Here is a 26331-nt window from a genome sequence, read left to right as displayed (position 1 = left end):
TTGGTGGCAGCATGTCTTGACATGGCTACGGGCGTTGTGTTTTGACATGATGGGACCCAGCGTGAAATGACAAGACATGACAAAGGGCGTCGAATGGGTGGGGCTTTTTTTTCTTTATCTTATCTTTTGACAATGTTCATAAAGGGTAGGTTAGTGGGGTCGGATGAATTGCAATGGTTTGTTGGTCTTTTCCATGATCAAGAAAGCCGTCTAGAGTCAATCATTAGGATATTGCTATTCAGATGGACGGTTATTGTTCATCAATCAGTGCAGGTTTTGGATTGTTACTGCATAACTGACTGCCCGTCAAGTACCCGTTTTAACTTCGTAGGTAGAACTGGTAACGTTAGGTGGATAGCAATGTCCCCTAAAGACAAAATACATGGGTCATCTAGGGGCACTTCTACAGCGAGTATCACTACAGCTATGGACACTGCGTCGCTGCCATAAACTAGACATTTGTTGAATACTTGCGTGTGGCTGCTGGACGAGGCGTCGCACTTTATGCACCATATGACCGCCCCTTCGGCATACAAGACTTCTATCCATAGCTGGTGGAAGGCGTTAGAGATAATTATGCAGTAAGTTTGTGCTACTTTAGCCTACTTTGATGGACCCTTTATTTTTTACAGTCTTGGGATGAAAAGACATCGTTGATGTTAGCTTCTGACCAGTTACAGAACAACAGTCACGTATGGTTCATGCAAAGAACCGCTAAGAAGCATGCTCAATTAATAGTCTCATTCTGCAGACCAGTGATAATGTATTTAAATCTCTGCTTGAGGTTTGCAGGTTGCCATTGGTCTCTGCAGACGCTTTGCAGTAACGTGGTTGACGTCGTCTGCCAAGCCTTCTTAACAACCTTCTTTTCATGGAACACAGCTATCCGGAACAGAGATGCAGGACACCACCCATGCTGCAATACCACCCTCTTCTTTTCTTCTGTCCTTACTGATGGGAGTTTTTACACAATGACCATCTAGAGTAAGTATTTGTCAAGAACAGATCAATGACTTACGCGTCTTTACTCTACTTAACTCTGCATGACATTGCATCTCCTCCTCCATCAAACCCACCCCCTCTGTAGCCAAGACTCCAATCCCCTCGCTCCCCGGAACAAGCTCACCGTCAAACAGATTTAATTCGTCAGCCCTCCAAGAAACAGACTCCCCGAGCGTCATGCACGAGAGTCAATAGGGCAATGCTCAACGGTGGCGGCGATGGTCCGACCCCTCTATTTCGGGTCGTCGGCGCCAATCAGGGCATTCGAGACGGGGAGAATCGCGATGCCCTGAGGAACAGAGAGTGATTTGCCCTGCGAGATCTGAAGAAGTGTGCCAGTTTCCACATGTTCTGTAGTCGATAACTTATTTAATCCCTCAATTGATGTGTGGGTGATGGGATTGAGGCAAAGATTCGAGTGAAATGGCTGGGATTAACACATTATGCATATCCTCCTTCTGCAGCACATTTCGTCTGCCACGATTCTTCTTCTTATGTCTAGACATACGATCAAAAACAGAATATGAGTCTTGATAGTTATCGAGGCATCGAATTGGTTCTATCGTATTCCAATGACATGAGTTATCGTATCCTTTAATTTAACGTATTACTGGTAGTCTGTACGCTCAAGGTTACCCTACAATGTTAGCTCCAAGACAGCGACAGGGGCGACAGGGGTGTTATGGTGGACAAAACATTGTTTTCAGCATGTGAAAGTGGCCCAGCTGTTTGGTTGAGAGGCCATTGTTTCAATTAACAGGGTATAATACGAGCACAACCTTTCAGGTTCTCAATCTCAATGAAACGAATATTCATTTTGACCACTATATCAATTACTCTTAATAAAAACATCGAATTATCTGACTGAATCATGGGAACATCAACACCTCCAATCTGTCCCCCTCCACATAGACTCCCCTCCGTAGACTCCCCCCAGGTCCCCAAAATTGGCGGGCAGCTATGCCTGAAAGGTGTCTAGATCTAGCGGTATAACTCGGCCCTGACCCAATCATGGACAGCTAATTCTCCGTGGGGGTTCTCCCTAATAGTGATGTACAGTACCAGTCGTAAATAAAATGCGACTGTCTGCTTCCAATTGTTCTGTTTTTGCATGTTTATCTCTTATTGACAAGCCTAGAGGTTCTGTAATATCCTTCTTCACCTTCAGTCTCTTGATTGTTTCGTTTCAAGACCGGGGTTACGTACTCGACAGCACAGACGACGCCTCATCCCACTACCTTATTTGACCCCGCGAGACCCTCAAAAAGATATACGAGGCTCTTTTGAGGCCAACTTGTTCTTCGCCTACGGCAGAGAGGAATTGATCTAATTCTATTTATTTCGATCTACTTCCGCTTAGCCTTACCGGGTCCCCAGAAAAGGATTCGTCTGCTCCGCCACTCTGTAGCAATAATTGTTGGGGACTGCCCTAGGCTTGGGATATTGCCGGACCCGTCACCGACATCTCCTCCTAGTCTCGACTTCTGCAGGTGCAGGCTGGTCGCGTGACCCACCCACCGCTCTTGCCATCTTTATCTTTAAGACCACCTACACATACTCCGTACACACTCTCTTCTTCTACTGTCATTCACAATTCATACACACACAACATCATGACAATCATTGATGTTAACAAGGATCTCGCTGCTCTCTTTGAGCAGCAGGCCTCAGCCACCCCCGACGCCGTGGCTCTTGAAGATGACAAAAGATCCCTCACATACGCAGAGCTCGACAGAGAAACCTGGGCTCTAGCTGAGCGATTACGTGACTACGGTGTTGGCCGTGATGATCTCGTCGGTGTTCTCATGGGCAGAAGTGCCGATTACGTTATCGCCGCTCTTGCTACCCTCAGAGCTGGTGGTGCCTTTTTGGTCCTCGAGGTCGCCTACCCTTCTGGTCTGCTACGAGATGTCATCGAAGACGCAAAGCCAACTGTCATTCTCACACAATTGGAGCACTCCAGCAACCTCACATCTGAAACTCCCGTTATTGTTGTCGACAGCCCCGACAAGCAGGCTCGAGGAGAATCTTCACCCCATTTGACCGAGAGACGGTCACTCCCCGAGGACGACGATGTTGAGCGATTGCTCTTTGTCTCGTACTCTTCTGGTACCACTGGCAAGCCCAAGGGTATCATGAACCCTCACAGAGCCGCTATCCGCTCATATGACTTGCGATTCGCCGTCAACGACCTCCAGCCTGGTGACAGAGTGGCCTGCAATGTTTTCTTCATCTGGGAGATGCTTCGACCTCTTATTCGAGGTGCCACCACTGTCGCCATCCCTGACCACGCCAGTTACGACCCTGTTGCTCTCGTTGAGCTTCTTTCTTCAAAGCGCATCACTGATACCCTCATGACCCCCACACTTTTGGCCACAGTCCTTTCCCAACACCCGAAGCTCGGTCAGAAGCTCCCCCAACTTCGCTCTCTCTGGTTGAACGGCGAGGTTGTCAGCACTGACCTTGTTCGCCGTGCCGTGGATGCTCTCCCCGAAACACGCCTTCTCAATGTCTACAGTGCCTGTGAGACGCACGAGGTTGCTGTTGGCGACATCAAGACTTTTGTTGATTACGACACACAAGTGTGCCCTGTGGGTCTCCCTACAGACCCCGAGCACACCTACGTTCTCGATGAGGCTGGCAACAGAGTTGAATCTGGCGTGAGCGGCGAGCTCTACGTTGGTGGTAGTCTTCTGGCACGAGGATACCTCAACCTGCCAGAAACAACAGCCAAGGCATTCCAAATGGACCCCTTTGCTGGAGACAAGGACGCTCGCATGTACAGAACTGGTGATTTGGCTCGTATTCTTCCCAATGGACTTTTGGAGATTACCGGCCGAGTTGGCGGTATGATCAAGACTCGTGGTTACACTGTTCAGCCCAGCGCTGTCGAGAGTGCCATTCGAAAGCATCTTGCTGTTCGTGATTGTGCAGTTGTGGCTCACGGCGAGGGCTTAGAGCGACAGATTGTCGCTTACATCGTCCGCGAAAAGGGCGAGTCTCGAGAGCGAACCATTCCTCTCATTGACGACTACGGATACAGTCCCGTTGCTCGACGTGCTCTCACTGACCACCTTGCTCACTACATGATCCCCACTATCTGGGTTGAAGTGGACGAGCTACCTACACACGGCGTCTCTGGCAAGACAGATCTTAAGGCTCTGCCTGTGCCTCCATCACCGAGATCGCCCAGACCTGTCCCCAAGAAGGAGCAGAACATCAAGGTCAAGACCGAGACCGTCCTTCAGCTTTGGGCCGCATCCCTCAACATGCCCGTCAACGTCATCACACCAAAGCATGACTTTTTCGACTTGGGTGGTCACTCTTTGGCTCTTGCTGACCTTGCCGGACGTCTCACAAAGACCTTTGGCTTCCCCGTCCCGCTGGCTCCTTTGGCTGGAACTCCTACTCTGGAAGGACATGTTGCAGCAATCAAGGCAGCCCGCGACGGTCACACTGCTGCTGTGCAGGCTGATCTCCCAGCTGTTCTTCGTGCTGACTCTATTCTCCCCGACGACATCCAGGGCAATGGCACTCCTATGCGTGCTCTCAAGGATGCTGAGACTATCCTCCTGACTGGTGTCACCGGTTACCTTGGTGCTTTCCTCCTCAAGACCCTGGTTGACTCTACCGACGCACAAATCATCTGTCTTGTGCGATTCCCCGAGCCGGTGGAGGATTGTGCACCTGCCGGTATGGCCCGTATCCGAAAGAACTTGATCGATCTTGGACTTTGGGAGGACTACCTGCTGGAGCGCATTGAGATTCTGCCCGGTACACTTACCAGAAAGCGTCTGGGTCTTTCTCCCGAGGTGTTTGACGAGCTAGCAACTCGTGTTCAAGTCATTGTCCACGCAGCTGCTACAGTCAACCTGGTCTACCCCTACGCTGCTCTGCGAAACGCCAACGTTAGCGGCACCCGAGAGATTCTTCGTCTTGCTGGCCGTAGTGGTGCTACTGTTCACCACGTCTCTACCAACGGCGTGCTCCCTCCCTCTCACACTGGTTGGTGCGAGAACACTGTCATCGATGTTGACGACGTTCCTGATAAGCTTCTTGACGGTTACGGCCAGACCAAGTGGGTTGCCGAGAAGCTTGTCGATGAGGCAAGCCGCCGAGGCATTCCTGTACGAGTTTACCGTCCTGGAACTATCAGCGGTCACAGTGTCTCTGGCTCTACCAACGCCTGGGACTTGATCAATGCCATCATCGTCGAGTCCCTCCAGCTCGGCCGTGCTCCTGATGTCGAGGGCTGGTATGTTGAGATGACGCCTGCCGACTTTGTCAGTGATGCCATTGTCACTCTCGCAAACCACACTGGCGACACTGAGCAAACTCTCTACCATCTTGGTGACCCTGCTCCCGTTCCTTCCAAGGATCTATTTTCCACTCTAGCCAAGCTGGGCTATCCTACCGAGCCTATAGCCTGGGACGAATGGGTTACTCTGTGGTGGGAGAAGCGAGGCAACAAGAAGACGGGCAACGACCCCTTCACTGTCGACATTCTCCGAGGTGGTATGCCCAGTGTCGAGGTCCTCAAGTCGGTCATCGTGCTCAAGGATGGAAAGACACAGCCTACACTTGACAAGTACAATGTCCCTCGCCCTAAGATGAACGAAGGTCTTCTTGAGATCTACATGCGACACTTTTATGCCCGTGGTTGGCTGTCTCGACCTCCTCGCCGAGGCCAAGTCAATGGCTGTGCCAAGAAGGTTCGCAAGGGTCGCCTTGTAGGCAAGGTTGCGGTGGTGACTGGCGCCTCTTCTGGAATCGGCGCCGCTGTGGCTGCTGGCCTTGCCAAGGAGGGTGCCCATGTGGCCGTGGCGGCTCGACGGACCGAAGCCCTGGAAGGCGTCAAGAAGAAGATTAGTGTCTACGGTGGTAAAGTGTTGATCCACCAGACCGATGTCACAAACAAGGCCCAGGTGGAGTCCCTGATGAAGGAGGCAAGCGAACAGCTTGGCCCTGTCGATATCCTTGTCAGCTGTGCAGGCGTCATGTACTTTACCATGATGGCCAACAACCAGACCGATGAGTGGGAGCGCACAGTTGATGTCAACTGCAAGGGCCTCTTGCACGCCTTGTCGTCAACAGTCCCGGGCATGTTGTCTCGTGGCTCTGGACACATTGTTGCTATTTCGTCCGATGCTGGACGCAAGGTGTTCCCTGGTCTGGGCGTCTACTCAGCCAGCAAGTTCTTTGTTGAGGCAACCCTACAGGCTCTGCGTCTTGAGACAGCAGGTTCTGGTCTCAGGGTCACAGCTGTGCAGCCTGGAAATGTGGCTACAGACCTGTTGGGCATGTCGACCGATCAGGAGGCCCTGAAGAAGTACGGTGAGCCTACAGGCGCCGAGGTTCTCAAGCCTGAAGAGGTGGCCAGCGCTATTGTCTACGCTGTGTGTCAACCCCCACACGTTGCCGTCAATGAGGTGCTTATTGAGCCTCGCGACGAGCCCATCTAGAAGCATGCATGCATACGGCGCGTGTTTATTTACGGCAGAGTTGATTTGTATTTATATCTCGGCCTCTTAGTGGCTTGTTCATGTTTGATGGGATCATGATGATGATGTAGCGACTGATGCATCTGCTCAAGGTCAGATGATGGAGATGGGTGCGCGTTTCGACATGGGATGCATGTGCATTGTAATACCCTATTGGAGAAGATTAGAAGTTATGTAGTGGCATAATTAATTGACGGAGAATTGTCATATCTGAGCTGGTGTCTTGTCTTTTGAAGCAAGGATGGTGATTGTTAAGAAACAGAACTGCCAAGATGTTGACGCCTTTCTGCCGTCTTCCGACATTGACCAGGGATGAACTGACAGCGGAAAAAAGGGACAACCACTGATATTTTTACATGCATTGGCCGCATAGCATCCTGAAACGCGGATTGCTCTCGTCTTGTCGGAGACCAGTTTCGAGTTTCGGGAGACGCGACAGGGGTCGATAGTTTTTCCATGGATGAGAATCGTTTGTTTAAAGAAGAGGACAGGGGTTGTAAGATCCACATAAGCGCAGGGTTAGAGTATAACCCGTTATGCTGTACAACTGTGTACAGAGATGAGCTTAGTTGTGGTATAATGTAGAGTTATTGTAGCAAAGATGACATACTCTGTTGTTGAGTTAATAGAGTGAGTCTGAGAGTTCTGACTAGTCAAAGGTTATGCACATGTTCTGCCCATGTTAAAGCAATACCCGTAAGCGAACCGCTACCAAACGGAAGAATCCTTCTTATTTTTTAATTAACTAAAACCCCAGCGGCATAATATGTCATTGGCTCACTGTTCCCCTCTTGGCTCGAGCTGTCAGATCTCTCTGTCTCTGCCCATCTTGAGGCTCAAACACAAACCTTGTATGTTCCACCAATCAAAAGACTGCCCCTTGCGCTGGCTCCAAACGCGCCGTCTGGTACCTGCAGAAGTCAGCGGGGGAATTACAGAAGGACGGACGAGTCTGCTTTCTTTGGTTCGTGGTGCGAGCTTCGAATTCCGGTGAAGTCGGACCTTGGCGACGGTGTAGGAACAAGGTTATTCTTGTCAGATGAAATGTTCATGGTAGGCGAGTAGACAAGGCAAGGTGTAATGTTTGGTGAGACGAAACAGATGAGGATGGGATGGGACGGATGTTTGATAGACAAAACTAAACAATACTGTTTATATATGTTGATGAGATTATTAGTATACGATTAATAAAGATGATGTATAATAAAGTTAATGATTTGTATTTATTAGAGTTAATTACTAGTCTTGTCATCAGCCGGCGCTTGTTCTAGCATAAACTCCTTCTAAGGAGTATCGCCCGTTGAATGGGACCAGACCAGGGCATCATCAACGAGATTGACTACGGAGCGAACAAGGGCCCAGGCTTCGGTCCACCGTCTCGCTAGAGTCGGCCGAGTCGTTGTATCAGATCAAACCCTGTAGACCAATTCCTCCCCTCACGGACTATATATCTACTTTGTCCATCTCCCTCATCAACACTTCCTCTTCCCTCCCAACCTCTATTCTTTCACGGACCTCGAAGGACCAGATTTCGACATTCTTTTTTCTTACCACTCTCTTTTTCAATCACTCACTTTCGCTTCGAGCCTTGACGGCCGTTTATATTTATTTACCACTCTTTATACTACAACTTCTGGTCCTAGAGACACTTTCACGAAAGACAACTACTTCAGTACACTTTTATATCTACTACCGCCAAAATGAAGAACGCCGCCGCTATCCTCGCTCTCATTCCTCTCGTCGCCGCCCACGGCTTCATCAAGTCTCCCGCCCCCCGCAGGCCCGGCGACGCCTACAAGGCCGCCTGCGGAGACCAGCCCTTCTACCAGCAGTCCTCCGACATCAACGGCAACGTCCAGGGCATCAAGCAGGTCGTTGGCCAGGACTTCAAGGCCGCTGACTGCAACCTCTGGCTGTGCAAGGGCTTCCAGTTCGACGACAACAAGGACAATGTCCAGAAGTACAGCCTCGGCGAGAAGATCCCCTTTGAGATCAACATTGCTGCTCCCCACACTGGTTACGCCAATGTTTCCGTCGTCAAGACTTCTTCTGATACTATGATCGGCGAGCCTTTGATCGAGTTTGAGAACTATGCTGCCAACGCTGGTACTGCTTCCAACAACACTGCTTTCAGTGTTACCCTTCCTACTAGCCTGGGTGGTGACTGCACCAAGGCTGGCGAGTGTGTTCTCCAGTGGTTCTGGGACGCTCCCGATATCAACCAGACCTACGAGTCTTGCGTTGACTTTGTCGTCGGCGCTGGCTCCGGCTCTGCCCCTGCTCCTTCTTCCGGCTCCGGTGCCGAGAAGCCTGCTACCTCTGCCCCTGCCGCTGAGCAGCCCGCTGCTACTTCCGCTGCCGCCGAGGCTGACGATGAGGACTGTGACGATGAGGAGGAGCCCGCCGCTTCCACCACCGCCGTCGCTGAGAAGCCCGCTGCCACCACTCTCCAGGCCGTCGCTATCAGCTCCGCCGCCGACTCTGGTTCTGCCCAGCCCACCTCCGCCCCTGGCTCTGACGATGACGAGGACTGTGATGACGAGGAGCCCATCGCTGATGAGGATGAGGACTGTGATGAGGAGGATGACCAGGATGCTGGTGATGAGGATGAGGAGTGCCCTGCTGATGACTACTAAGCGTATCGTTAGTATTGGGTTGTGTACATCTTGACTTCAAACTTTGGGTTTGGAAAGAGGGGATGTTTATTCATTTGATGTAGATATTTAGTTCTGGGTAGCCTCCTGTGGGGGTGAATACAAACTCAACTGTGAGATATTTGAGGAAACTTTTTGTTCTGGGCCTTTTTATTGTGAAGTCTTTAAGCATCATCTATCACAATGCTCTCATGCGTTCGCCAAGTAATGTCTTAGTATCGCCATCACCTAATTCTGCAGTTGACTCTCACGATGCACTTCACTCCAGCTCAATCATCTCTGCCTCGACCACTTCGCCCCAACAAGCTTAACCCAAACTAAAATAATGACAAAATCATCGATTTGTAAACGTCTCAAGTCCCGGATTCCGAAAAGCTTATCGTTATCGATCAACCACTGTCTCAGCGCGGCGGCCGCCAGGAACCTCGTACCTCACGAACGACCATTCCCAAACCAGCATTGGAACCAGTCTCACAAGAAGAAGAATTCAGCCTCACAGGAACAGCGCTGCCGAAAGAGCCGACCCTTCCAGCCATCATCTCTGCCAAGGAATGGTATCTGGCTGTAAGTAGAAAGATCGTTGTCCGAATCCGGCAGTGAAGATTCTCCGTGTTTCAACGGGATGGGATTGGAAGGTGAAAAGACGGTTATCTGTCATTTGTTTAGAGAGCTGTGAAGCCTGGCTTGCTCACGGACTCTACTTTATGTCTTGGCTTAAGACGGGGAGGAGTCTTGGTTGAGTCTAAGCCTTAAGGTAGTACCCGTTTACTGTCAGTGTCCATCTCATGGCCGCACCGACACTTTGAGGACAATTACAGGATGACTTGTGACTGTCAGGTCTGAGTTTTGCTCACCTGTTTCATGGCTTAAACACAATACCCCAATACCCATCTCATCCAACCCTTGAGATCAAGACGAAATGTGATAGATCGTACGCCTCAGTGTAATCCCCCCTGGCTATCACCAAAACAAGTCCAAGTTCACGTTACACAAAATCCTATCTCAAGCCACGTCGATCCCTACCTTCCAAATACCAGGAACCAACATGCCCTCTAGCCGTAAACGAACTATGAGCACCCGTGCCATCCAAATCCGATGTAGAAGCTTGGCAGATAACGTTCTGATGGCCAAGGCGATAAGCTTTTGGGGTCAAGGGGAAGTCTCCGATCGGAGAGATTGTTACACCAGTTTTGAAGCCTAATGTTGACTTGGGGGGGTTGAGTACAACTATCTCATATCCTGTCGAGTTATCGAGACATCTCAGCGCTGGTTAGCTCTGATCAACACAAGTCTTGCTCTATACTTCCTTTCTTCATCTTCATCTTCATTTCTGTCAACATGAAGTTCTCTGCAGTCTTTACCGCTACGCTGGCAAGCTACACCTTGGCCTCACCTATCATCATCAACTCCCCAGATGCAATCACCATCTCAAACCGCGTTCTTTCCCAAGATTTCGCACCACGTATCGGCGTGACCTTACCAGCTGGTTCAAAAAAGGTTCCGCGCGCTGTATCAGATCGTATCAGACGCACAAGCAAGAACCATGACAGCGCTCTTAAACTCATGGACTTTGTCGCTACGAGAGTACGTGCCGCCTGTCAAGATATCAGTGAGTACAGCCCGATACCAGGTGAATGAGTTCAGTTGCTAACTACTTCAAGATACGGCTATTATGGCTGTCAAGTACGAGGGATTAAAGGATGTAGCTGTGGTGACTACCGTTCGCACCATGAACAACATCAGAACACTCCTCTCGAAGACGGTATCTCAACTGGATACCACACCAAACATGGTCTTTACCCAAGAAGAGCGCCAAAACCTCATTGGTGATTTACAAATTATCACTAGTGAGTTCTTCAAGACCACTGAAGATTACATCAACACTTTGGGGGGCGCATCGGGAGGTCGCTCACTATCCCGCACAGCGCATGCTCTCACTGATGTGCTGGAGAGTATTGCCGCTATTGATGCGACAGTTGCTTCCGACATGAGTCGCAAGCTAATAACTGTTTTCTCTGGAAGAGTTGCCGACGATGATGATTTGCTGAACATCGTCGTCAGCCCTGTGACGAGCTTCTTATCGTCAATCAAGCTCGGTGAAGCGCCTGCTACTACGTGCAGCACTGAAGATTGTATCAGTGATCAACACGAGGAATTAAGATGATGACGGCGCATGATTTAAGGATTACTTGTGTGTAATGAATTATGATTGAGGGTCATGAGACTCTATTGACCGATGGAGTATTGGAGGATTAATGATTACGAACTCACGAGAACCTGTACAACATTCATCACTGGATGATCACATAGCTTCATTTCTTTTATTGGACAGTGTCATTTCAAGATGACCCTTGATCAAATCGTCAAGAACAAAAGTTCAAAGCAACGCCTTGTGAATTGCGCCTTGTGAGGATAAGTTAACCACACCTAGGGTATCAACCAATAGCTGCAAGCAAATACAAAGCCCAATATCCAACGCAAGCGTCGGAAATATGACCAATTGTCATGTCGGTCTGTCAAAACGGTCAAGTCCATCCTGATATAAATGAACCATGAGTGTGGTGACCCTTCAAGATCTTGATCCTGTGTAAACTCCCCGCCTCTGTCTATTCAAGGCCTTGAACCTCTAAGAGACCTCACGCCTGAGATCGCTGAACCAGCCCAGCCAATGCGCCTCTAAGCATCGTCGATTTGTGTCCCCGTCTCGTCGTCGTATTCTGTAACCTCTTCCAAGGCAGCCAAACTCTCATCGTCGTGCCCAATTTGCCTTTGAGCATTGAGTGCGGCGATGCGCTTGTTGTCAGGTCGAAGTATACTCCACATCTCAGCCGTCACAGCGATAGCACTGGTGTCCGAGGTACTGCGCGACACCATCGCTTTCATCCATGCCAACTGCTTTCCCACAAGGCGCCAGACCATAGCGTATGCTGTTTCGTATCTCAGCTTGAACAGGGTGGATGCTTTGAGTAGCTCCCACCTGCTCAACGCTGGATCGCCATTCCAGGTGTCGAGGAGCGGCTCAACAATTCTCATATTCATCAACGTAGTCGATGGCTTGTACGAAGACCATTTATGATGCAGCTCCTTGACCTTTGCCGAGTATTCGCTGCTCGAGCTGTCATGTTTGCTTCCTGCCATTGCAACTCTCCATTCCGTGGTGATGGCATCAACGTGCGCGACAATGTCTGTCATGAGTCTTTCAACTGTTTTGGAAACCCTCCTTTGATCATTGTATTTGTTGAAAAGACGGGTCAAATCCTTATCCCATGCCTGAACACTGGAGACTTGAAGGGCATCATAGAATTGCTTCAAGGCGTGAGCGATCGTATCTTCAGCAACCACAAATTTGAGAAAGTCGAGGATATGAATGAACCCATTCTCGCCCTTGTAGTTCTGTACAGAACTTCTTTCCTTCTCGTATTCTGGTTCTTTGCCACGCATTTCCATGTCTCGTTTCAGTCGATCATAGTCTCCGCGAGTGAACAGTAAGCCCTGCTTAGCCTGGTCAACCAGCAGAGCGACCAATGTGCTCAAGGCTACAGCTCGTTCACTGTTGACTCCGCCTTCCAAGTAACAGAGTTTTTCCTTGAACTTGGTCGCGATACCCAAGTAAGTTGGTTGCATATTGAACGAGATTGCTGAGCGTAAAAAGTCCGTACAAGCACTCTCCATGTCAGGGGTTGTCTCGAGAATGGACTGGAAGCTTGGGTTAGACTTTCGGAGATATCCCTGTTTTACGAGATCTGGCTCGGCAGGCTTTGATGCGTTGCTAAAATTGCGAACAATATCGGGATCCCAGCAAACCCAAGCCTGGTCACCGTCGTAGTCACCACCCGAAAGCATGTCGGCCAGAGGCGATTTGCCCTTTGACGAAAACACAATGACGTCCTTCAGCCGTTTCAAGTTTGGTCGAAACACAGCCCTGACCTTTTGTACGTCGCTCACAAAATGGGCTGGAGCTCGGGCAACCAGGATGTCGATATCATCTAACAGTGTGTCTGACTCACCATCAGCCTGGAACTTGGAAGAGAAAGCTAGCTGCACCTCGCCTTCTTCCAATGTTCCGGTAAAGTCCACCACCATAAAAGCGTATGCCGATCGGGGAATCTTGATGTTCATCTTTGCTTTGAGCTGTTCTGCCTGTCGCTTCTGGTTATTCCACACCAAGTCTCGAAGGAAACGACACTTGGTGGCATCGAAACCAGCATCGAGCATAAAAGACACTATGTCGTCATCGTGGTCTGGCAGTCCTCCGACAAAGGGAACACGACCAAGGCTTGATCGATCGAAGCCGCGATGTGTCCAGCCACGAAGGCTTGTGGGATGTGTCATGGCCGCAAGCTGACCTCCAATATCATCCTGAAGACCATTGGCTAAATGGTTAGCTATGACATTGCGCATGCTGTTGGGATTTGGAGCCTGTGCTTCAAGAACTGGGATGAACTGCGTGTTGAGCGACGCAGACTTCAGCTCCCTGGACCATTCTCGTACTTCAAACGTTCTGTGGTGAACATCTTCAAATTCGCACTCCCACTTGCGCTGAGATGGATACGTCTCAATCCAAACATCGTCATCCAATCCATCATCTTCAACGTCGACAATCCACATCCCCTTTGCACTGCCGATACGAGCCTGAAATGCGCATGGAGTCTCCAAAAGGCCTAGATGGATTGAGACTCTGCGTGCAAGACCTCGGGACATCCTGGCGATACCATCACCCATATCCTTCTGCTCTTCTCTGTCTCGACTGCTCATGTACTTGTGGAAGCCCAGCATAGTGTCACGATGGCGAAACTGGTGAGGTTCAAGAACGACGGTAGGACATGTTTTGCTAAGGCCTGGGCAAGAGTGTTAGATGGTTCATACAAAAGGCTGGGGAACTAACTGAGAGCAAGCCGTGAGAATAGTTTTGGTACGGGTTGGAAAGCATTCGCCTCGACATCAATAGCCCACTTCAAAATATCAGAGCGCCGCATCTTTGTTCGATACTCGAGGGACGTTGCTTCTTCGAGTGCTGGAAACCGGTTTTCGGGTAGTCGAAAATTGTTGCCATCAATCGCAAAGAAGTAAACACGCTCCTGCATAATCGTGATGGACTTGTGAGGAGGACGAGGGTCTTTTACAGACTTACTAGCGGCGCGGTTGTAGAACGGAGACCAGGAACGCCCAAGGAAATAGTGCAGGTTATCGTTTAGCCATCCAATAACCTTGTCGGCTCCTTGCTCGTCGCTCCTAATTATTTCGGGAGCATCTCTAGAGGTTGGGGATGGTATAATAATCTCCATGAACCGGTCAGCACCAAAACGGCGAGCCAGCCGATGACCAAGTTCAAGGCGAGGAGGCTGAAGCTTGAGCTTGTATAGAGGACCAGAGTCCTCAGTGTTGATGACAAACTCTGCAGCAAGAGTAACATTCTTGTCGTGCAACGCAAAGGACTCAAAAGCTGCGTTCCAAACCACACGGTCGCAAGGCGGTGGCAGTCCTGCTCCAATGAAGAGTCGATGCCGGAAGATCAAAGCCCTGAAACTGGTTTGATCGTGCCAAGTTTGATCGGCTTTGTATTCGAGATCCCAACCAGACAAATCCACGCGGCAGTGAAGCGCAGCACGGGTTAATTCCCACAAGATGATCAGAGGTGCCTGGTTCAGTCCGGGAATGGGAAACTTGGGCCAAATATTTCGCAGGCGCTTTGTTAGGACACATGAATCTGGTGTCGTACCAGGACCTGATGCATCAAGAAGCAACGTATCCAACTCGTTCATCTCGGGCAAGCTAGAGTAGGCTGTTCCAGGACTGCTAGACCGGATTGCCTCTCTTTTCTTCATGTTAAGATGCTGACTTCGCACAGGTTGGGGCATCGCCAGAGGAGGCAGCTCGGGCTCATCAACAGGCGTGCCAACAGGCTGAGGGAATACTTCCGACTCATGTCGCCTGGACGAGGATGGCTTGGCTGGGTCGACATTGCGGCTGGCCGTACTTTGAGGGTTGAATTGGAACTGCTGTATCCTTTGGGAGAATGGAATATCTGAGCCATTCTGTTTTTTATGGTCCCTGCGATCGAGCTGAGAGGATTGAAAAGAAGTTCGCGAACCTTGGAAGGAATGGTTCGTCAAATATGTTGTTTGGGTGCTTGGAGCACCGTTTGTGGTTGCAGAGAAAACAGTCGGGGCCAGTGAAGCTTTGCTAGAGTTGAAAGAGGCTGGACCAAAAGACAAAGACTGAGGTTGTGTGCTTGAAAACGATGTGACGGGACTTGTGACGCCATTGGGGAACGAAGCCGTACCTGAGCGGCGAGCGGCCCGTCCCGCATGCACACGACCATTCGAATCCACGGCTCTAGAGCGAACTGGGATGTCATCTATGCTGTCGCAGGTTGGGGAGTCGTCAAATGAGTTGCGACTTCTCTTTGAACTGTAGTCAGTAAACTCGTCAGACCTTCGTTTCGCAGTTTTTGAACGTTGCTGACTGGCGATATTGTCGTCGTTTAACAACCGCAGTAAATAGTCCTGGAGCTCGCCCCGCTCCTCTGAGGTTAATCGTGCGTGATGGCGTTGTGGGTCGCCAAACGAACTCTTGATCGTGGTCGTGTCTGGGTCACCACGGGGCTTTCGAATCCAGTTGGTCAGATGTCTATCTGCTTGTTCGCGGAAGCGAGTAAGACATATTGAAAGGCGGTTTGGGTCCTTGAACTTGAGGAATTGTGCGCGATAGTAGATAACATCGCATCTTTCCTGTTCCTCACCACGGCGCTGGAGCTGGCGCTCAGTAGGCGACAGTGTCGGGTCGGGAATCTGGAGCTGAAGCTGGAATTCTGAGCTGATGGAGCGAATTGTCCGATCAAGCTCCTCCTTCGCTTGTGTTTTTCTGGAAGGTGAAGTATTGGCAGACATGGCGACCGGCGCCAGTTGTGAGCCTAATGCCAAAGTCAAACGGTTGGGGGTCTTCCAACGGTTGTCTTGTAAGGCAGAGTTTCTGATCTGCGAAAGAATTAGTGAGTAAGGTTAGAGCGCGCGCACATTGAATGCGACGAGCCGCGAGATCCCAGATCTCTGTTACCGCCGAGGCACGGCTCAGCCGATTTTGTAACACACGAAATATATGTATTTCGATAATAATAGTCGCAGCCTCGAATAAGCATCCAGGTTCAATGCAGAACAATGCAAGAACAAATTGATTATCACAAAGTGATGGTGATTGGATAAGGTATCGTGGCTGATCAGAATGTTGGAGAATGGTGGAAGCATTATTGACGAGACCGACAGTGAATCGGCGCGCCACAGTGCATAGCATGTAAGCAAACATGGACGGCAGGAAGACCAAAAATGTGATAAAAACACTGGATGCATTTCGATTGTTTTTTTGAGGATTGATGCTAGATGTATCGCAAGGGAAGACAGACGTTCCATGGCGTTGACGTTTTGTCCTTCCTCTACCCTGAAGAAGGAGCCTGACACAGGTGTCTCCATGGCATGGCAGGTACTAATTCTTTGAAGAGGCATCAAAGACGGCCAGAATAAAATATGAGAACATAAAATATGTGAGTCACAATAGTTATTTACATACCTATCTAACACTATATACGTTTATGGTAGAATAAAAGACATTAGTCTACAATTCTTGTCGTATTTCCATCCCCATCGACATGCCAAGTCGCCAACTGAACTGACTGACGGAACCGGCTCTCATTTATCCGCCGCATCGGAGGTCGGCTTCAAGACCGGTCTCGTGCTTCGATTCCCCCTCCCATTCTAGCCAACCAGAAAGAAAAAGGCCAAAAGATCAGCCGTCGTCTCTCTACCTCTTGCTCGTATTTAACTAACACCAATTCGAAAGCCGAACCGGCCCCGCCCATCACCGCTGTCTCTTCCCCTCTCACCCACTATCGCGCATGGGAGACCCTCGGGGTTCGGCATTCGTAAACCCTCATCTGCAATCATAACATTACCTCGCCATTGCTATCGCGACTTTTGTTTGGCTCCGAGGCCTGAATCAGAGCACAGAAACCCGCTTAACAATGGCGGAAAACCCTAGTCCAGATGAGCGGGTGGTCATTGATGACCTGACCCCCGAGGAGGCCAATCGAATCATACATTCCCATCGCAAGGTGCGCTACGGTAAGAGTGTTGTGAATAACCTCAATTCGGGAATTCTGTTACTTATCATCGCGTTAGGTACCGCCTGTTGGCCCTGTCGCCAGCGCAAAGTAAAGTGCGACAACAAACAACCGTGTGAAAACTGCGTCAAGAGAGAGCACCCTCGGCTATGTTCTTATAAGCCCAATCGCTCATCAACTTCCAAGCCCACCGCATCAGGTGCTGCTTCAGAATCCAGTCAAACTGTTGTCAATCGTAAGAGGACACATTCATTCTCAGAAGTTCCCCGCGAAGAAGCCATACGCAAGGTCGAGCGTCAGGAAAGTTGGCCGCGCGCCCTTGGTAAGTGTTAACCTGGTACCCGATCACACCACCGGGCTAACAAAACACCAGCAAGCATTGATGAACCAGAGGTGGGAGCAGATCGATATCTCGGGCAGAACAGTATTCCTGCCTTACTGCGCGAGCAGTCTTCACCAGCTCACAAAGGCGAGGGTCTTGACATTCGACAAGACATGAGGTCCATTCTGGGACTCGACACATCGGCGCCGTTTCCGTTGATGTCATCGCAACACCTCCAAAAATTAACACAAGACATCTCAAATGAACTACCATCCGACCGCGAGGTCATGAAGTGAGTTGCGCTTGCGACAGTGCAATTGCTTCAGGCCGTAAGCTGACAGGTTACAGGCTGTTCAGGGCGTACAAGGAAATACCGCAGCCCTTCTGGGGTTTTGTGATGGATATCGACGACCTCGAGAGCAAGCTCATGATTTACCTGGAAGAACGTTCACGAAATGCCACCAAAGGAGTAAAGTCCACGAAACCCGTCACAGCATCATGGCTCGCCATACTCTTTGCCGTGTTGGCCGTCGGATCCCAATACCACGAATCTCCCTACCATATCCGTACGCGAGACTCGCAGCGGTTCATCCAAATATCCTTCCATTTCCTCCGATTGGGCAATTTTCTTCTTCGGTAATTGCTGCTTGCCAATTTAACAGTGAACCCAAGCTGACCCACAACAGACCTTCGTTCGACTCAATCCAGGCTCTCCTTCTTACATGCTTTGTTCTTCTCAATGACATGAAAGCTGAAGCGTCATGGGCCTTGATGGGATTGACCTGTCGCCTGGCCCAGTCTTTAGGTCTGCACAGAACACCACGTAACGAAAGTCGCGATTGCACGCCGCCAAACACTCAATCGAAAGAGATGGTTAGAAGGAGGTTATGGTGGAGTTGTGTATGGCACGACACCTTGACGTCGCTTTCTTTTGATCGGTAAGTGTTGTGTTTTCGTAACTGGACTCACCTCTAATGATGCAGATCTCCAATGACCAACTTCCCGTGCTGTCCAATTCCCGTCATGTCGCCGACGCCCAACGGCAATTACTCATACCTCGAAACAATGTACCATCTTATGGAAATTATTTCTCGTCGCTTAAACCCCGATGATATGATGAGTTCGACATACGCCCAAATCATTGAAGATTGCGAATCAGTCGAGCAGCTTCGAAGCCGCACGACACCACAATTACGAGCCAAAGAAAACTGCAAGACAGCGCTCGATCGCTTACAACACTACGCTATTCGCCTTCATACATCATTTGTCATCTCTGTTGCGTGTCGTCCAGCACTTCGTAAAGACAGCGAGTTTGAGCCTGAGCAGCGTAAAACGCTAGCAGATCGCTGTAAAGATAACCTAACCGAAACCGTCCGAATGTTTTTGGCAATGCACCAACTCTCAGCAATCCCCACGAGAAGCTGGGCATTTACGTACCATGGCCTGTCGTCGGCTTTACTACTAGGCATACTTTGCGAAACAAAGACAGACCCAGAGGTTCGACAATTGCAGGGCGATTTGATCGCTGCCCTGTCTGCCACCGCCGCCAAGGACGTTAGCTCCCCAGAGCCTCATGTCATGACCACCGACAAGGACATTGAGCTTTCAGGCCCACTCTACCGCGCACTGACGGCCCTCAAAAACATCTATGACCACGGCTCCATTGTCCCATCGCACCTCAAGAAGGAGGGCGACGCCTCTGCCGCTGGCAGCGGGAGCCGTACGCCTCAATTCCCCTTTGGGAACGCTGGACAGTATTCCGGAAACGGCAATTCAATGTTTCGCGTTGGCAACGTCCCCCAGAGCGCCGACCCACGCGAGGACGCTGCGCTCGCCATGGCAGAAATGCAAGGCGGAGGTGCATCAATTCAAGACTTTGCCGGGTTAGTATCGTCCCGTCAATCTACCATGATTTATTTCTAATCGTGTCCCTACCAGACTTCCATACAGCCAACAGATGCAGGCCAACGCAAACCTCAACATGGACACCATGAATGCCATGAATGTCGATCCTACGCAATACATGGCTCCCATGGACCTTTACGAATCAATTTGGGGTGGTATGTCAACAATTTTTCGCTCCTCTTTTTTATCTGTCCTACTCTCTTGGCAGCTCAAAGACTAATCCGCTACCAGAATCGCCAGACCCTTGGAACACGGGAATGGACTCGTTGAACTTTGACTTTTTGGCCCAGCCCCCACCAGGCCAGCCTCAGCAGCAGTTCTACTTTTAGCCAGACCCATTTACGGTATTCCATTTGGCCGAAGGGTCTCGGATCGTAATGTCAGAGGAGATTTTACCACGTTTTTACAATAATGATGGATATGAGGTGAGATTGCATGTTAACGATATTTATTGGCGCCATGGAGCAAAAGGCCCTTGGGATGGCACTTGACTTTTTACTGGATGTAAGAATAACTGAACGACAAATCATCAGACGTTTCAACATAATTTTCGAGTCATTATTCTCTTTTTTTTTCTTCTTCCCTGTCTCTTTTTTTATGGTGTGTTCAATCCACTTTGCAGCCCAAACACTCCCATTCCTGGTACAAGACCACCGTTATGTCGAGACGCAGGAACCAGAACGGCGATCCAAACGCCCCGAACCCTTTCTCGTTCAAAGGGGATTAACACAAAAGCTTAAACAGCAAACCATTTTCCCTTCCCGCGGGCGCAAAAAAGCTGCAAGTCAAATGATGAAGACATTGATTCGTCGCCGCGGAGAAGTCTCCGGCCGGGACGGTTTAACATTCCCCTTTCTCTAGTAGGGTCTGTGTAACCTCCCGGTTTAGTGCGATCTGAACGCTTGTTGCGTACTGAATGATCAAAGAGAGCTCTGACGACTTGTATATTTTTTGCCTCCATTTAGTGTCTCTGCCAAGAGAGAAACACGGGATGGGAGGGTTGCACAAGGTTGATAGCTTCCCCGGATGAGGCTCGTCAAGTTTTTACGGGAGCTTGGGAGCTATGGCCTGGCTTGTTGGGGCCCTTACGCAGGCGCGGCAAGAGGTGTAGAGGTTGTCTTGGGTTGCTTATTTCTTGCGGCGGGATGAGGTAGCGACGATCTTCTTCTTGAGATGTTTAGGCATCTTTTCCTTGCGCTTCTCACGCTTGGCTTCCTTGACGGCTTGCTTGTGGGCCTGGGAGGTGTAGTCAGTAGGGGTTGTGTCAGATGGGAATGAGATATGGAATACAAACCTTCTTCTCGTCCTTATCTTCGAAGCGACGGCCGCGAGGAGTGCCCTTCTCAAAGTCGGCCTCATCGTGCGAGTCGTCATCAGAGAGAGATGCACCCTCGTCTGAATCAGATGTGGAACCTTGCTCTTTGTCATCATCGCCCTTTTCGCCCTCGGTCTTCTTGGGCGCAATGACCTGATCTGGCAGCAGATTACTGTAGACAAGATCGTTACCCTGACCTTGGCCAACCCTTTGAGCATCCTTCTCAATGTCGTAGACCTGCTCTAATGTTTGAGGAATGTACTGGTTTCTGAAAACTTCATTGTCAACCTCCTCCTGAGCAGCGTTGTCCTCGCCTGTGACATCAGCGCGGTTCTCGTAAAGAACATCGATGGCCTTTTCCATCTCGGGCTCCTCCACGGGGCCCTCGGGAGCAGTGATGAAGTTGAAGATGGCGCGGTCGGCCAACGTATCAACGCCCTTGCGGCGGAAAAAGTCGCCGACGTTCTTGATATCCATACGGAGGAACTCCAACGAGCGGGGGTGGTCCGGCTCCACGCTCTGCGACACATCAATGATGTACAGCTTCCCCTTGTGGTATAGAATATTGTACTCGCTCAGATCGGCGTGGACAAGACGGCAGACCTGGTAGATTTTGCGCATGATGCCAAGAAGCTGGATGTAAAGCTTGTGCCACTGCTGATCAATGTCATCTCCCGTCAGGGTAGCGTCACGGAGGCGAGGGTACGCCCAGCCCTTGCGGTCACCGAGGAAGCCCATGACCAGGACGTGAAGCTTAAGGCTGATAGGCTCAGGGCAGGGAATACCAGAGTTGTAGATCCTCCTTAAGTTTCGGAATTCCTTCTCGGCCCAGAGTTTAACCATCTTGCGGTTGTTACCCTTGTCGAAGCCACTCTTGAAACGGTGCTCGCCCGTGATGTAACGCTCTCTGTCCTTGAAGCTCAGAATAGCCGTCTTGTAGACCTTGATCGCCCTCTGGGTGGCTTCGCCTGTGCTGTCGTCGAGAAGAACAGCGCCATAGACGTTGGCTTCCTTTCCTGTGGAGATGGCACCGTGGACTTCGCTCACGAAACCGCGGTTGATCATCTGGAGCAGAATCATTCGGGTGCGCTGATCAAGAACCTGGTCGCTAGTGGCACGGTCGGCCTTGTCCTTGTCCTTTGAATCACTAGCATCTTGCTTAACGGAGTCGAGTCTAATCTTGGCAGCGTGCTTGGAGAGAGCCGAAACTTGGTCGTCCACGCTCGCAAAGGTATTGGCAGTAGGCTTTTGCTGGTTTGATCGAAGAGCGGCTCCCTCGTTGGTGTTGCGCTGTCTGTTGTAAGACTTTGTCAAGTCACCCGCATCAGCAGACCAGTCGTTGTCGTCAAAGTCGTTGTCGTCAAAGATGTCGTCGAAATCGTTCTCGTCATCCTGGTTCTCGAGGGCAGCGCCATCGTCTCGTTGGGCCTGTAGCTCGCGGGGTATCTCTTCGGTCTGTTCATAGCCCTGATTCGCCGTGTAGGTGTAGGGCGGCTGGTGCGGAGCGGCGGGATCCATGGTGACGATTTGCGATGCGATATAGTCTAAAGGCAAAGCGAAAACCGAACAATTAGTTTCGTCGGGTGGACAATAATTGAAGGCGTTGGAATTTTTGTGCAACCTTGAGAAGTTGTCGCGGGGTGGCGGGGTCGAAAAATCCGTTATCTTATCAAGGGTCTACAGCGCCTGACAGTGGGTTTTAGGGACAAACTGGGGTTATTGCCAGAAAAGATCAGTAAATAGGATATTCAGTTAATTGTTTGCAGATATCTACTATGATTTTAGTGGTGTTTAAAATTATTGTGAGTATCACAGTTGTAGTTAAAGCGTTAAATAATTTTTTGAATCAGAATTATCCAGTACATATCTTCGATCATTGGTAAGGCAAATACAGCAGAGCTCCCAATGTTTCAATCATTTTGGCACCTGCCGTCCGACAAAAGTTTTAGTGGATTGTCGACCCTGGGTGAGTCATGGAGGGGTAATTTGCAGCGAGTCGATGGGTCATTCATTGGATGACTTGCATCATCACTTACTCCACCACCTTTCTTCATCTTCATCCTTACACAATGAAGGATTGTGATATTCCATCCGGTGTTAAACTGTCAAAACCAACAACGGCAAGTATCGACAAAAGTCAAGGGCCTCGAAGCGGAAAGGACCGAGCCTTTGTCAAGCATTGACCAGCCGCTTTCCTCCCTTCGGAGCATACTTCCTAAACCCACGCTACAACTCAGCGTCACAACTCCACCACCGGTAGCATCGCGATATCGAGTCAGTACATTCTTTGGCACCTCAACCGAGGGACCGAGGCCTACTAAATTGGGCGCCAATGAGCCTATTTTCTTGATCAGCGCAGCCGCGGGACTGGGACCATCACACCAAAGATTTAGACGAGGGATCTAAGAGGTGACAGTTCCCCAAACGAGTAAGAAAATGGACAGCTCCAAAGGCAAGAGAGCTTGGGCCGTCCGGCAAACTAATCATAGAATCTCTCACAAATCGGAATATCGCTCTGTTTGTGAAAAGTCTTCTAAACTCAAACGAGTCTACCAAGGACAAAGACACCATATCGTCGTGAGAAACAACACAGACGTCATTTGTCAAATGCCCGGAAATGCAGGTACAATGCTTGGCATTGATGATGCTCGACCTGCCGTGGGCAAAAACAGGCACAAAAACAATGACATTGTTGTAGATCAAGTGATCTATCAAGCGTCCCTTTCATCATTATCGCCCCATCGCGCTCACAACTTTTGCTGATCGCTTCAAGAGGCATGGTCGACAAGCCATTGTCGTTGACGCTCAGGTCTATCCGTACTTCCAACACAAACGCGGGACCCTGACAATCGAATAAGAACGCCCTCAACGTCAATACGGAGACCCTGCAGGATCGGGACAAATTCAGACAAATCAGACGCAGGAACCAGGAACCAAGAACGGACGTACCAAGCCATATTCAGTCATACCTCGGTCATGGCTCTGTTGCCGCAACTCGTGGCATCCATAAACGAGTCTAAATCGTCTAGTCCATGTCCACGGAATGCAAATGCCATACTAGACTATACTGGATCCAGGAGCATTCCACGAACTCGTACTCTCCACGGACCACATTCCAGGTTAAGCTCTCTGGGATGACTTCAATTAGCTTAAGACTTGCCCAGAATGCCATGCTAGGGATCTCGAAGTGCCTGGGACCATGTTTTGAGCCTCGATCCGGAACTCTCAACCGCCTCCCGAATCCACATCCATTGTCTTGAAATATCAGAACACGTCCTTCTTTTGGGTTTGCTTGGTTACAATCACAAATCTTTTTCATTGATCCATTTTTAACCATGAGATTCAGCACGGTTTCTTTCCTTCTACTGGCCGGCTGTAGTACGGGTATCCCTCATGAAATACGTGGTGGTCATGAGGTGAACGGTGCCTCTGTAGACCATCCTGAGAAGCCTCTGGGTAGGGCAGAGAGGAGGTCCACTGACCTCCAAGTTGACGGTTCCCGGGCTCTCACGGTTCGCAGCGATGCTTACGAAGACCCAATTGACGGGACAGAAGAGGAGGATATTGATCTCGAGGAACTGGAGGAGATTGAGATGGGAAAGGGCTTGAAGGGCCGAGCTATTGATCCCGAGACTGATCCCGATTCCGCTCACCTCGTGCCACGAGCCAAAGGAGAAAAGGTCTCGCTTGATCAACTCGCCAACTCACGCTACAAGAAGCCACACGCTGAGATTGCTCTCATTCACGCCTACAACAAATACCGAAAGCCATTGCCGAATCAAGAGCTCAAAAAGATTGCCGCTCAAGAAGAAGCCTTTGTCAAGAACAAGCTTGGTAAGGTTACCTGATACACATGCCTTCCACGGCTAACATTGTATAGGCATGAAGGGCACTGCAGCAGCAACACCTCCCCAGTACTACGACTCCCAATACGTAGTCCCTGTTCAGATCGGTAGTCCACAGCAGACTACTTATTTGAACTTTGATACCGGCTCATCTGATCTGTAAGTCATGGTCAAGGCTGCTTGATACAGCACACTGACGTTTCACAGCTGGGTCTTTTCTACCGATACGTACCAACCTGACCAGGCGGGTCACATCCTCTATAAACCAGACAAGTCGACGAAATGTAAGCGACTGAATGGCCAGACCTGGAGCATCAAGTACGGCGACGGCACAGGTGCTAGCGGAATCGTGTACCTGGATACAGTACGAGTTGGAAAGACTTATGTCAACCAAATGGCTGTGCAGTCTGCTACTGAAGTGTCTGACGGCATTGCCTCAGACACATTTGCCCATGGCATCCTGGGTTTAGCCATGTCGAGCCTCAATACCGTTCGACCGACTGCTCAAAAGACATACTTTGAAAGAGTCCAAGGCGCTTTGGAAGTGCCCATTTTCACTGCCAACTTGAAGAAGGGCTCTGCTGGAAACTACAACTTTGGATACCTTGACCAAAGCGAGTATTACGGATCAGTGGGCTTTGCCGCGGTAAAGAAGGACAGCCCATGGTGGCAGATCACGGTTGAGGGCTTCCGTGTCGCTCAGGGTGCACCGTGGCACAAGTACAAGTACTCAGCTATTGTCGACACGGGCACGACTCTCCTTCTCTTGCCCGACTATTTGGTCAAGTTCTACTACAAGAAGGTGAAGGGCGCCTACATCGACAATGACTATGGTGTTTGGGTCTTTCCATGCACAGCCAAACTCCCCAGCTTCTACTTTGGCTTTGGCAATTACCGTGGCAAGGTCCCCGGTCATTACATCAACTATGGCCGTCTCACCTCGACGGTTTGCTATGGTGGCATCCAGACGTCGGAGGGTATTGGGTTCGCCATCTTGGGAGACATTCTCCTCAAGGCCCAGTTTGTCATTTTCGACCTCAAGGGAAACCGAGTCGGATTTGCCAACAAAAACACAGTCAAGGCATGATTCGAATTGGCTATTCAATCGCTCGTTCAATAGTTAGAAGAACTGGTAGAAGAAAGCTGTGAAAAGATGATTTGTCTGCATTGGGAAGCGTGGGCGTTGATTGTTTGGCGATGGGTCTTGGTGCCTGTCATTCATTTTGTCTTAATTCTTAGCTGAAAGTTTAATAATGTAACCATCACTTTTATTGACTCTTGGGTTTCGTGGCACTCATTGTTGTTTGGTCAGAAATGAAATAAACTCAGTCAAGCATTCCGCATGCGGCAGGTTTGTTCCTGGCCCTGAAGGGATGGGGCATGTGGCTCTTTTCGAGAGACAATTGTTGTTCTGGGCTCTTCCATGGACCAGCTTGGCATTCAACCTGTTTTATTGGTAATAATTGTCATTACGTCAGGTCATGTTGGAAATGCAAATTCTGGTTACCGTAGTTCACGGAGTTTGTGGCAAGCTGACATGGAAATAGAGGATTCAGAAGCATGTCCATGTCAGGGTCGCTCGAGACCTCATTCGTCCCCCTCACAGTAAAGGATCCGCCAACATGCAGACCTCACCATCATGGAAATGAAACGACGTGACAAATTATAGCTTAA

At 49.9% G+C, this 26331-nt stretch overlaps 8 protein-coding genes across 8 annotated transcripts; 5 read left to right on the top strand and 3 right to left on the bottom strand.

The window, feature by feature from the left end:
* Positions 1-727: 727 nt before the first annotated feature.
* Positions 728-1181, bottom strand: FGSG_12933 (uncharacterized protein; the record flags this gene model as incomplete). The annotated part of the gene is given in 3 exon segments (XM_011327815.1): positions 728-951; positions 953-979; positions 1019-1181. Coding segments are annotated over 3 exon segments (414 nt in total).
* Positions 1182-2615: 1434 nt separating this feature from the next.
* On the top strand, positions 2616-6678 carry FGSG_06507 (uncharacterized protein; the record flags this gene model as incomplete). The annotated part of the gene is made up of 1 exon (XM_011327814.1): positions 2616-6678. One exon carries the CDS (start codon positions 2616-2618, stop codon positions 6462-6464), a length of 3849 nt encoding a protein of 1282 aa, XP_011326116.1. The 3' UTR covers positions 6465-6678.
* Positions 6679-8203: 1525 nt separating this feature from the next.
* Positions 8204-9139, top strand: FGSG_06506 (uncharacterized protein; the record flags this gene model as incomplete). Its single annotated transcript, XM_011327813.1, has 1 exon — positions 8204-9139. One exon carries the CDS (start codon positions 8204-8206, stop codon positions 9137-9139), a length of 936 nt encoding a protein of 311 aa, XP_011326115.1.
* A 1690-nt stretch (positions 9140-10829) lies between these two features.
* FGSG_06505 (uncharacterized protein) lies at positions 10830-11321 on the top strand (the record flags this gene model as incomplete). The annotated part of the gene is made up of 1 exon (XM_011327812.1): positions 10830-11321. The coding sequence occupies one exon, from the start codon at positions 10830-10832 to the stop codon at positions 11319-11321; it is 492 nt and encodes a 163-aa protein (XP_011326114.1).
* A 475-nt stretch (positions 11322-11796) lies between these two features.
* FGSG_06504 (uncharacterized protein) lies at positions 11797-16047 on the bottom strand (the record flags this gene model as incomplete). The annotated part of the gene is made up of 3 exons (XM_011327811.1): positions 11797-13995; positions 14043-14273; positions 14322-16047. The coding sequence occupies 3 exons, from the start codon at positions 16045-16047 to the stop codon at positions 11834-11836; spliced, it is 4119 nt and encodes a 1372-aa protein (XP_011326113.1). The 3' UTR covers positions 11797-11833.
* A 1124-nt stretch (positions 16048-17171) lies between these two features.
* On the top strand, positions 17172-19826 carry FGSG_06503 (uncharacterized protein; the record flags this gene model as incomplete). Its single annotated transcript, XM_011327810.1, has 7 exons — positions 17172-17271; positions 17329-17592; positions 17644-17884; positions 18279-18530; positions 18576-19475; positions 19531-19652; positions 19729-19826. The coding sequence occupies 7 exons, from the start codon at positions 17172-17174 to the stop codon at positions 19824-19826; spliced, it is 1977 nt and encodes a 658-aa protein (XP_011326112.1).
* A 140-nt stretch (positions 19827-19966) lies between these two features.
* Positions 19967-22330, bottom strand: FGSG_06502 (uncharacterized protein; the record flags this gene model as incomplete). Its single annotated transcript, XM_011327809.1, has 2 exons — positions 19967-20733; positions 20792-22330. The coding sequence occupies 2 exons, from the start codon at positions 22328-22330 to the stop codon at positions 20626-20628; spliced, it is 1647 nt and encodes a 548-aa protein (XP_011326111.1). The 3' UTR covers positions 19967-20625.
* A 1817-nt stretch (positions 22331-24147) lies between these two features.
* On the top strand, positions 24148-25744 carry FGSG_06501 (uncharacterized protein; the record flags this gene model as incomplete). The annotated part of the gene is made up of 2 exons (XM_011327808.1): positions 24148-24651; positions 24902-25744. 2 exons carry the CDS (start codon positions 24148-24150, stop codon positions 25742-25744), a joined length of 1347 nt encoding a protein of 448 aa, XP_011326110.1.
* Positions 25745-26331: the final 587 nt, after the last annotated feature.

This window comes from Fusarium graminearum, chromosome 4 (genome assembly GCF_000240135.3).
Source record: "Fusarium graminearum PH-1 chromosome 4, whole genome shotgun sequence".
Classification (NCBI taxonomy): Eukaryota; Fungi; Ascomycota; class Sordariomycetes; order Hypocreales; family Nectriaceae; genus Fusarium; species Fusarium graminearum.
Note: the sequence above shows the minus strand (reverse complement) of the source record. Positions and strands in the feature narration are given on the sequence as shown.